General features: G+C 52.7%; 3 protein-coding genes across 3 annotated transcripts; all 3 read left to right on the top strand.

The window, feature by feature from the left end:
- Positions 1 to 39: 39 nt before the first annotated feature.
- J4E82_008714 (uncharacterized protein) lies at positions 40 to 2,154 on the top strand (the record flags this gene model as incomplete). Its single annotated transcript, XM_051734945.1, has 2 exons — positions 40 to 677; positions 732 to 2,154. 2 exons carry the CDS (start codon positions 40 to 42, stop codon positions 2,152 to 2,154), a joined length of 2,061 nt encoding a protein of 686 aa, XP_051585314.1.
- An 835-nt stretch (positions 2,155 to 2,989) lies between these two features.
- VPH1 (H(+)-transporting V0 sector ATPase subunit a) lies at positions 2,990 to 5,697 on the top strand (the record flags this gene model as incomplete). The annotated part of the gene is made up of 3 exons (XM_051734944.1): positions 2,990 to 3,118; positions 3,204 to 5,295; positions 5,360 to 5,697. 3 exons carry the CDS (start codon positions 2,990 to 2,992, stop codon positions 5,695 to 5,697), a joined length of 2,559 nt encoding a protein of 852 aa, XP_051585313.1.
- A 1,508-nt stretch (positions 5,698 to 7,205) lies between these two features.
- J4E82_008712 (uncharacterized protein) lies at positions 7,206 to 9,105 on the top strand (the record flags this gene model as incomplete). Its single annotated transcript, XM_051734943.1, has 4 exons — positions 7,206 to 7,290; positions 7,637 to 8,071; positions 8,122 to 8,294; positions 8,356 to 9,105. The coding sequence occupies 4 exons, from the start codon at positions 7,206 to 7,208 to the stop codon at positions 9,103 to 9,105; spliced, it is 1,443 nt and encodes a 480-aa protein (XP_051585312.1).
- Between the last annotated feature and the right edge of the window lie 2,750 nt (positions 9,106 to 11,855).

Raw genomic sequence — 11,855 nt, 5'->3', positions numbered from 1 at the left:
CGCGCCTCCAACCTCCGCCACTACCCAGACCCCGCAATCATGGCTCCCGCTCGCAAGAGGACCACCAACATCGCGCGTCGCAGGCGGACCGATGACGAGGATGAGAACCAGTCCGTGGCCACCCTGGCCGACGACTCACAAAGCGACGCTTCCCTGCTGAGCGATGTCGACGAGGACGCCGACGCAGACAACAGCGACCTTAGCGAAGTCGACAGCGCGCCCTCCCTCACCCAAGGAAAGTCGAAGCGGAAAGCAAATGGCGCGCGTGATGCCAAGTCCAGGCAAGATGCAAGCAATCGTCAACCTTCCCCGCCCATCGCCCGCTCCGATGTCGCCTTTTCCACCATGAAAGAGACCGAAATCATGATGAACGGACTGAAGATTGGGGAGGATGGCAATGAGGCCGAAGTGGTCGACTTCGAGGCGGGCGTGGCTGCAGCAGACGCCGCACCCGCCGTGGGTGCGCCTCAGTCACGGACAGAGACGCTGGCCGAGCGGCGGCGGCGGGAGCATGAGGAGTACAAGAAGAAGCGCGACTCGGATCCGGCCTTCATACCCAACCGTGGCGCTTTCTTCATGCACGATTCACGGCATGCACCTGGACAGAATGGCTTCAGGCACGCAGGCCGTGGGCGAGGGCGGGGCGCTCCCGTCACAGGGCCATTCGCTCCAGCAAAGTACGTGCAAACAAAGGCATCAGGCAGGGAGCATTCAACTAACACACATTCCAGCATGAGACCGCAGCCGCAGGAAGCCACAGACTCGCCCTGGCAGCACGACCTCCACGAGACGGTCAACGCGCCCGGCTCCCACGCTCAGCCTGGACTACCCCCAGCTGCATCGAATGCCCCCATGTTCGCGTCGCGAGTACCTCCAGGTTCTAGCCAGAAGCCTCCACAGGCCCGCAACTTCTCCACCACAGTGCATACACACAACGCCATGGTACGCGTCTTCTTACCAAACATGAAGGGCCCTATACACTTCCAAAACGTCCCCATCAAGTCACACACTCGCCTCCCGAACCACCGACCACCCCTCCGCCGTGACAAGCCAGTCCGTATCTCGTTACCCCCAGCTCCACCACGCTACATCTTCCCCACCACAGAGCGCTCTTTCATCTTCATACCAAGGGCGCTTCGACCCAACCAACAGGGCTTCGGTCGGGGTCGCGGTAGATTCGGATCTTTTGGTGGAGGTCTTTCAAGCAGACGTACCAGCGCGTACGGGGGCAGTGTATACTCCCCTAGTGTTGCAATGAGCAGGCGGTCTTCGATTGCACGTGAGATGGGCCGGGACAATCTGGTCTCCCCAGCCGGTTCCATCATGTCACGCAATGGCGGCTTCGTCGATCCTAGTCGTCCTGTGGTACGCCTGCCGCCTGGGGGTCCCAGAATGCACAATGGACCGTCAATGATCTCACCCACCAACGGCGCTGTACAGCCACCTTACCCTCTCCCGCAGAAGCCCACCTTCCGTGAGAATTGGCAAGGTCAGCTCCCGATGCATCAGCCTCGCCCGCAGAAGACCGTCTCTGTTGCTGGTATCGAGTCACCCGCGTCCATGAGCTTCAACCCTCCCCAACAACAAGAGCAGCAACCGTTCCATCAGCAGGTTCCTGCGCATATCAACGGAGCTGCTCCCGCGGTCGAGCAACCCTACTACCAGCATGGACGGCACCCCTCTTACCCAAGCCAAGTCTCTACCGGCACTCCTAACATTCCGGAGCGAGCCATTCATGCTCCCGCGTTCCAGCCTTACGCGCAACCTGGCTTCCAGCCACAAGCCTTCGTTCCACAGGGCTACTATTACCCCCCACAAAACGGTGCCCAGCCACAGTACATACCCCCTGCCGGCATGGTGCCCATGTTCGTTCCTGGCGCTCAGCAACCCGGCTATGTCATGCCAGTGTCTGCTCCTCCTGTCGCCGCCCCGCCAGCTCCTGCTGGTCCACCTAATATGGTTGCTTACGAGTCCAACGGTATGACCTACTACGTGGACTCCAATCAGCTACAATACACTGCTCCACCAGTGGAAAATTATGCTCAGCCCAGCTATGCTGTTCCAGGCATGGGGGGCATGATGACCCCTGGCCCGGACGGCGCCTACTATTACCCCCAACAGATGCAGGCCCCAACGTTCTACCCGCAACAATAGACGACTAGACCATCTCACTCATCTCACAATCGCTCTGATTAACGGTTTTGCATTTCGACATGTTGCGTCCGACTAAACAATTCCTTCCTTGCAGTCGAGCATGGCGCATCTGGCTTTTGGTTACGATACCTGGTGTTCAGGCGAATGCACACTTGACAGCGCATCCGGGTTTCTCATCTCTCTCTCTTCGTCACGACAGCGAGCGACACAAAAACATTCACAGTATCATTGTCAAACTTGGTGGAAGGCGGGATCGGTCCTTTTTTCTTTTCGAGCTAGCTTTGGGTTTGGCCCTTTTCACACACACAAGAGACGATCTGCTCACGTATGCATGGTGTTCTGCGTCTTGCGTTCTGCGGTTGCTTTTGGTCAAGGACTTGGGTACTTTTACTATGTTCTAATAAAGCTATCCTTTGATTCCCCGTTATTCACTTCACTGATCTCCTGTTCTCTGGGCTTTCTTGCATTATGGCAAGCGGCGACGTATTTGGGTGTTAGAGAAGTCAACCAGGCAAATTCCGTGTGCGACTCGCGGCTACCTAGATAAAACAAATATTGGTTTCACTGCCGCGGAATCTCGACAGTGAACAAACATGACCTCGTTCCTTTGTTGTGATGGGTCAAGGGACGTGATGTGGTTGGGATGCAGTGACATCAGTAGCGGGCTTGGCGCGTCAAGGCGCTAAGGAGCTGCATCAGTTCGCCGCATCATCGCGCAGGCGTTCACGTTCGAGGCAGCTCTCGCTCCATCAACCACCATCTCGCATACCTCCCCCCCATCGAATCCCGGGACAAGCACGCCGTATCCCCAGTCTTGTCTCCCCGACCCGCCACCATGGCGCCCAGCAAGGACACCATGTTCCGCTCGGCGGACATGTCCTTGACCCAGCTGTACATTGCCAACGAGATTGGCCGTGAGGTCGTTTCTGGCCTTGGAGAGCTTGGTGTCATGGACTTCAGAGATGTGAGCGCAGACGGATGTGTTCTGGAGCTTCTGCAGAGGCTCTGGGACGGGCTTGATGATATTGGAAGCTGACAACATGTGCTAGCTTAATGCCGACACGACCGCCTTCCAACGTACTTTTACACAGGAGATTCGCCGCCTCGATAATGTGGAACGACAGCTCCGTTACTTTCGCGCCCAGATGGAGAAATCGGACATTGCGATGCGCTCCATCTACGACTTCAACAACCCCTTCACTGCGCCATCCGCTTCCGAGATCGACGAACTCGCCGACAAGAGCCAGAGCTTGGAACAGAGAATCTCTTCGTTGAACGAGAGCTACGAGACGTTGAAGAAGCGCGAGGTGGAGCTCACAGAGTGGCGATGGGTTCTGAGAGAGGCAGGTGGCTTCTTCGACCGGGCTCGTGGTCAGACCGAGCAAATCAGGGATTCCGTTGACGACGACGACGCGCCGCTGCTCCAGGATGTTGAGCAGAACGGACAGGGCGACTCGGGCGCGGAGCGCTCATTCACCGTCATGAACATCGGCTTCGTCGCTGGTGTCATTCCTCGGGAACGCATTGCCGCCTTCGAGCGCATCCTGTGGCGTACCCTCCGCGGTAACTTGTACATGAACCAGTCGGAGATCCCCGAGGCCATCATCAACCCAGAGAACAACGAGGAAACCAACAAGAATGTCTTCATCATCTTCGCTCACGGCAAGGAAATCATTGCAAAGATCCGAAAGATTTCAGAATCACTTGGTGCCGACCTCTACAGCGTCGATGAGAACAGTGAACTCCGCCGCGACCAGATCCGGGAAGTCAACACCCGTCTGAGCGATCTCGCCAGCGTCTTGAAGAACACCAAGTCCACGCTGGATGCCGAGTTGACTGCGATAGGACGCAACCTGGCAGCATGGATGGTCGTCATCAAGAAGGAAAAGGCTACCTACGAGACTCTGAACAAGTTCTCCTACGACCACCAGCGCAAGACGCTCATCGCCGAGGCTTGGGCACCTACCAACTCTCTTGGATTGATCAAATCAACCCTGTCGGATGTCAACGAGCGTGCTGGCCTCTCCGTACCTACCATCGTCAACCAGATCAAGACTACCAAGACACCGCCAACATACTTCAAGTCTAACCGCTTCACCCTCGGTTTCCAGACTATCATCGACGCGTACGGAACGATCAAGTACCGCGAAGTTAACCCCGCCCTGCCAGCCATCGTCACCTTCCCCTTCATGTTCGCCGTCATGTTCGGTGATGCCGGCCACGGTGTTATTCTCCTCCTCGCTGCTTGCGCCATGATCTACTTTGAGAAGCGACTCGAGCGCAGCAAGCTCGACGAGCTCTTCTCCATGATGTTCTACGGTCGTTACATTGTTTTCATGATGGGTATCTTCTCCATCTACACTGGTCTCCTCTACTGCGATGCTTTCTCTCTTGGTCTCCCTTGGTTCAAGTCCATGTGGGTCTGGGACAACGATGGCAAAGGTCCAACTTCCCACCGTGTCGAGGGTTATACCTACCCCTTTGGTCTTGACTACCGCTGGCACGACACCGAGAACGATTTGTTATTCTCCAACTCCTACAAGATGAAATTGTCCATCTTGCTAGGTTGGTCCCACATGACGTTCTCACTCATGTGGTCGCTCGTCAACGCAAGGTACTTCAAGACCAAGATCGATATCTGGGGTAACTTTGTCCCTGGCATGATCTTCTTCCAGTCCATCTTCGGTTACCTCGCTTTCACCATCGTATACAAGTGGTGCATTGACTGGCCTGCGCGTGGCGAGAGCCCACCTTCTCTGCTCAACATGTTGATTTACATGTTCTTGAGCCCTGGCACACTCGAAGCTGGTACCCAACCTCTATACCCCGGTCAAGCCTTTGTGCAAGTTGTCTTGTTACTGCTTGCACTGGCCTGTGTGCCTGTGCTTCTGTTCCTCAAGCCATTCTACCTCCGCTACGAACACAACAAGGCCCGCGCAATGGGGTACCGTGGTATCGGCGAGACATCCAGAGTCAGCGCGCTGGACGACGATGACGAGAACGGTCACGCGAATGGTGGTCGCGACAGCTACGGTGATGACGAGGATATTGCGATGATTACTCAAGATATTGGGCATGGAGAGGAGGAAGAGGAGTTTGAGTTCAGTGAAGTCATGATCCATCAGGTTATTCACACTATTGGTATGTACCCCCCTTCCGCATACAGCGCTGTCTTTAGGATACGAGACTAACATATGGGGCGTAGAATTCTGCCTCAACTGCGTATCCCACACGGCCTCCTACCTCCGTCTCTGGGCCTTGTCACTCGCCCATCAACGTCTGTCCATTGTCTTGTGGGAAATGACTATGAAGAATGCGTTCGCTTTTGAAGGCGTAGCCGGTGCTTTCATCATGGTGTTTGTCTTTTACTTTTGGTTCGCGTTGACTGTGGCGGTGTTGTGTGTTATGGAGGGTACGAGCGCCATGTTGCACAGTCTGCGATTGCACTGGGTGGAGGCGATGAGTAAGCATTTCATTGGTGATGGTGTGGCGTTTGAGCCATTTAGTTTCAAGGCGTTGTTGGAGGAGGAACCTGTTGAGTAGGTTGCTGTGAGGAGAGAGAGCGATTTCCTTGTGTTTCTTTTGCGTGTGCTTTGAGAAATGGGGGCTGGTGTAAAGATATATGAGATTGCTAGAGTTCACTGCGAGTAATACTGATCAGTCTGTATATAAGAATGTACATTGTTACCTCGACTCCAATCTTTTGACATCAAGAGAGTAGACGCTTCCTTTCCATATCTTGGATAGATGCGCCGTGATGGTAGCCCTTTGCACGAAAGAGATCAAGCTACCACCTATGAGATGGCTTGCCGTCGCATCGTTGTATGGCTTCCTTCAAGGACGACATGCGTACCCCTCGACGCGTCGTCTTTCCTTTTGAACACCAGCTTTCGAGTAGAACCGGACATAAGCCATTATTCCCCAGCTATACGTAACCCACCATTGCTTTTACGACCTTGCTTTACGACGAAGCTTGTTTCTTTTAAGCTTTTTCTTCTATGCAAACTGCATCCAAAGAGGTTTACGCCGTCGTTTGCGTTACCCACTTACACAACATAGAAGATAGCGAATAGCCCTAGTATGTTTTATGGTGTCTGAGTGTTACTTGTACCATACGAGCCCTTTTGTACGACATCGGTCTCGCCGGAGGACACGAAACATGAGATTGAAACAAAGATAAGTAGGACGTCGATTATAGGGTTGGATGCGTATGAGGCATTTGAGGCATTATTCCCTTGGGCGCCACGGGCCGGCTGAACGAGCGATCAGCACCCGTGTAACAACCCAGCGAATGTTGATGACATTTGTGGCTGCGTCTGTGACATCTGGCGGTGCCTGAGGCGTAAGCTGACAGGGGCATGTTTGGCCGCATTTCCAAGCTGTCCAATGTGTGTACGCTGTGCATGCCAGGTGGGTTCCAATGCCGACGTGCATATGCCCGATCTAAAGTTCCTACACCGACCCCGAATCTCGTCTTCTTTAGCAAAAACTCGGCAGAATAACTACCGTACGCTACGTATCACGAAGATCCAAGCGGTGAGACGGGGGGGTTACCAAGAAAGGATTTGTGCCCTCGAGACACACGCACCGATCCGAGACACAGTCGTCCCCGTGAGACAATTTCATTGGGAGCTGTCTGAGCCACGTCGCAAGGATCCCTCATATGTGCGATTGATTATCCCCGGTGGCTGAAGCGGTCGAAGACCAACGCTTGAGGCTAGGTGCCACCAACGCAGCTTGCAAGTGTGGATGCGTGCATGCGTTTGTGGGTGTCCGCGACACGCGGTTACGCCGAGTTATAAAGGCCCGACGCGCCATACCTACCTTACTTTACCCTAGGTACCATTTCATCTAGTAACTTGAAAGCTGTCCCCCCCGTATTCTCGTGCCCCTCGTTTTCTTGGAGCTTCTTCTTATCTATATTTCCTCAGGGTCTCCCGATCCTGCTTCCCGTCTGCTGCTGCTCCTTTCCCCACTAAGATCTGCGACCGCTAGGCGAAAGCTTGATTCCGCAACCCGATTTCGCAAGCAAACCTCGCTGCTTATCTACAATGTCTTTCTCGGCAGACAAGGTCAGCCACCTTAAGGGAGCTTTCTCCCAGAGGCGATTTTCGAGTTCCAAGGATCCGAGCGAGAGTGGTACGTATCTATCTTGGTGTACTTTCTGATGCTGTATCCTACGTCATTTTTTGAGCTGTACAACCCAACGCAAGTGTGGATCAGAGAAAAATCGGGCCCTCGAAGATGGCTTTGTGAGCTTTTCGATTCATGCGGCAATCCAATCCTTATCTTTTGAGGGTTTTACCCCAATCTTTCTCCAACTTTCCTGCTTTCTTGGAAGTCGCTGTCTCGCTTTCAAGTCGTTGTTATCTGCAGCCCAACGCGCAATGTCCACAGCCATGTCACACACCAGACACGAATCAGGTCTTTACAACCTGGCAGAAAGCTTCATGTGGATACGACAGTTACTGACGTGTCGCAGAACTCGGTTCGTCCATCCATCGCCAGTTCCGTCAATCGCACGAAGGTCACAAGCCCCACGCCGGTCTTGACGCTACGCGCGCTTCCACAGGTGTCGTATGGACGTCAGAACAAGCATACAAGCACGGTTTCCTCGAACATCCGGAAGAATGGGCAAACCTGGGTCAGGGAGCGCCCGAGGTCGATGATAGCATCAAAGGCTGCTTTGAGAGGCCAAAGGAGGTTGATATCAGTGCTCATGGCAGAGAGTACGGTCCGACTGCTGGTATCAGGCCGCTGAGAGAGGCGGTCGCGACACTATACAACGAGCACCACCGCAAGTGGCGCAAGAGCCAGTACACATGGGAGAATGTGTGCATTGTGCCTGGTGGACGTGCGGGTTTGATCCGTATCGCTGCTGTGCTGGGCAACTGCTACTTGGGCTTCTTCATTCCTGGTATGTCCGGGCTCTGAGCCTCTGGATTCGAGCAAAAGCTGATCAACTAGATTACACTGCATACAACGAGATGTTGTCGCTTTTCCGTAACATCGCTGCCATTCCCGTTCCGCTAGGCGAAGCAGATCAATACCACATGTCACCCGACAAGATTGCCGAGGAAATCGCCCGCGGTACATCTGTTATTCTTACATCGAACCCGCGTAATCCCACAGGTCAGATGGTAAGAATCAATTCTGCATGAATTGATTGTGAGACAAATACTGACTTTGTACGTCAATTAGGTCACCAACCCCGAACTCGCACAGATTCAGAACATCTGCCGCGACCGCGCAACCCTCATCATGGACGAGTTCTACTGCGGCTACAACTACACCACCAACTGCGACGGCACCGTCATTTCCGCCGCAGACAACGTCGAAGACGTCGACGAGGACGACGTGCTCATCATCGACGGTCTAACCAAGCGCTTCCGTCTCCCCGGATGGCGTGTAGCATGGGTCATTGGCCCCAAGGAATTCATCCAGGCCATTGGCTCCTGCGGTTCCTACCTCGATGGTGGCTGCAACGTGCCCTTCCAAGAAGCCGCCGTAGAAATGCTATCTCCACCCCGCGTTCGCAACGAGATGCGCGCGCTGCAAATGCACTTCCGGACCAAGCGCGACTACGTCATTGGCCGTCTCCAGGAAATCGGCTTCAAGTTCCCGTACATGCCCAACTCGACGTTTTACCTGTGGCTCGATTTGAGCAATCTGCCCGAGGGCATCAACGATGGATTGAACTTCTTCCAGGCTTGTCTCGAGGAAAAGGTTATCGTTGTGCCGGGCATCTTTTTCGACTTGAACCCGAGTAGGCGTAGGGATCTGTTTGACTCGCCTTGCCATCACTTTGTTAGGTTGAGTTATGGACCGAGGATGGATGTGTTGGAGAAGGGGTTGGATTCTATTGCGAGGATCGTTCAGAAGTACAAGGATGAGCCGCAGAAGCACCGTGCTGTGTCGCACAGGCCGCGTGGTACTGGTGCGCCTAACTAGACGTACATCGTGCATGACGTAGGTGGGATGAATGAGAGTTGTGGGCTAGACAAGGCTGAGGCCGACTCGAATACACATTTTCCGTCTTGACTTTCTATGTGTACTGTGAGTCGGTGTTCTTCCAGATCTTCCTTTCATGAGGTATCTCGCCATCTCTTTTTCTCTTTGCTTGGGCAGCCTCAGCTCATCTCGTCATGCTTTTGATCACCATACTTTGGTATGTCAGGAATCTAGAGCCACGCACCACTCATGACTCGTACGATCCAATCGACACCCATACCCAGGGTGAAAGCTAAATTGATCGTACGACATCATAACAATACGCTAGTCATCTATTATTGACATACCGCCACAGTCTTGACCAGAGAAAGTTGTAACAATATCCACGTTTGAATGCAGCGTAAACAAGGTGTCAGCGAGACATAACTGCATTGAACGGTATGTTGCCCTGCCTTGCGATTAGTATTCACTCTGCTTACAATAAGTTGGCTGTGAACCATAGCCAATTACTGATATCGGCTCTATCCTCCCGGAAGGCGCGCGCCGACCTCACGACATGGCTAGCGATTATGGGGATGTAATCGCGAGGGCAGATCCTTCAACACCGCTACCACCGATTGAATTTGTTCTATTATAGAAGCCTTGGCAGTTCCAGTGAGTTACACTGCGCCGCAAAGGCTGCCAAGAATCCCACCAATCGGAGGATCACTGGAACCACCCCCAAGGCTGTTGGTGTCGTTTTCTTACTGTGTATAAGTCTTCCGTCTCATATCTTGTTCTTGTATGTTCGACATCTTCCCTTTGCGTTCTCACAACGCTTTGTTTCCAACTGAAAGCATGGCTCTCATCGTCACTACAACCATTACGAACGTGGATACTTGGAATTCATGGTTGCCAGCTTCCTTGTTATTCCCTCCGCTCACAACCTTGTTTGAGCCTCCGACAGACTGCTCAACTGAATGGTTGCAAAATCCACTCGCTACCAACAATGTTAAAAGCGGATTCCACGATTTCTGTGTCACAGGGTTGAGCGGCACAGTGGACTGCGTGATGGATTATGATACTTTTATACCAACAGACTACTTCGGCCGCTGCCGTCCCGATAAACATGCGATGACGTTGGGATATAGCCCTGGGATATGCACAAGTGGTCAGACAGTGGCCGCTATAATCGAGAGGCAATACAAAAGCTCCACATATTGGATGGGCCGTTGTTGTGACAGGTTGTTGCTCACCATTTATACTCCTTATCTACACCCTTACTTACATGTCGCCCAGGGATATGGCAATGTCAACTGTGGACGGCAACTGTATAAAGACCTTTTCGACCCCCATGAGAGTTCTTGCCAATTTTACAACCACATGGACCCGCGGAAGCATGACTGTCACGGCCTCTGCCTTTGACCTCACAACGTATGCCTGCACAGGAACGGGGGATGAGAGTGACTGCGCAGATACTACTCTGCGTCGGTTTACCGATGTGACATCTGGCACGGCATGGGCAGCACCACTTGTGGTTTACTGGGAGTCAAAAGATCTATCACACTTCCCTCCAGACTATGCAATGTCTCTCGCATCAGTGATCAAAGTCCCTTTCGGGGATATATCCAGTAGCTTATCGAACTCGACCGTCCCACCACTCACACCTCCACCCACAAACCCAAACGACCAAGGCTCTAAACTCAGTCCTGGCGCCATAGCTGGTATAGCTGTCGGAATAGTGACTTTGGTCATATCCAGCGTCGTCTTGGGTTTGTATCTCTGGCGCAGACAGAAGCAACAACGTCTTCAGCACCCAGACGAAGCGGAGATGGAAGGAAGTTCAAGGGGATTGAAGCACTTCTTGGGTGGGAGATGGAGAGCTGAGCAAGATGGAACATCGCAGCTGGTGGAAGCTGGATCGAGCAGCGTAAAGATCATTCCAGGACCGCCTGTGGAGTTGGATAGTACACCAGCAGAGAGGACTCAATGATTTGGCTGGATGCGCGATAAAGCTGTAAACACTTGGGGTGCATCAAGGTTTATTCAACAACCTTACGAGTTTTTTTTTTGGTTTTTTTTTTGGAGAGATACCGGGCTTGTGAAAGCCAAAATGGCACCAGTAAGGAGCAGGGTGTTGATACCCATTCACCAGACAAAAGATGGTAACAAGATACAGGTACAGGAAAAGCCACAGAAGCATCGCGCTGCGTCGCTCAGTACGCTTAATTAGATGTGTATCCTTTGTGATCTCCATCGAGTTTTTCCCTTTTATCCTGGCTTGTAAGTTATAGTCCGTCTTACCATGACTTTAGCTGCCACTTCAGCTATGCAGTAATCCAACGCTACGCGCCTGTTATGACATCTTAAGTCCAATCGAAACCCATGCATACCAGAAAGGCTAACTCGTTTGTGGCATATCGCATTTCTGAGGTAAGCACTATGTTAACACACTAGACAACATTCAGTAAGGCAATGTATGGAACAACATTGCGGCACGGCACGAGGCAGTAACGACCCCATCGTGCGAGGTCCCCCCATCAAAATCGTCATCGCAATCGGTTCGATCTGCTTTATCGAAAATGCCTCGGTAGCCCCCAAGTAGTCGAGCATGACGCTGTACCGGGGTGTGTTCCTGCATTTCAATTTAACCGGTAAGCTGGTATCTGCTTCAAAAGCTATTGATCAAGCTCTCTCATTAAGACAGCCATTTACCTCTTCCTATTTGTTTTTCTGTATCCTCGCGACTCTTCAATCTAAACCATCGAATA

Source organism: Alternaria postmessia (genome assembly GCF_024291825.1).
Source record: "Alternaria postmessia strain BMP 2775 chromosome Unknown scaffold_73, whole genome shotgun sequence".
Classification (NCBI taxonomy): domain Eukaryota; kingdom Fungi; phylum Ascomycota; class Dothideomycetes; order Pleosporales; family Pleosporaceae; genus Alternaria; species Alternaria postmessia.
Note: the sequence above shows the minus strand (reverse complement) of the source record. Positions and strands in the feature narration are given on the sequence as shown.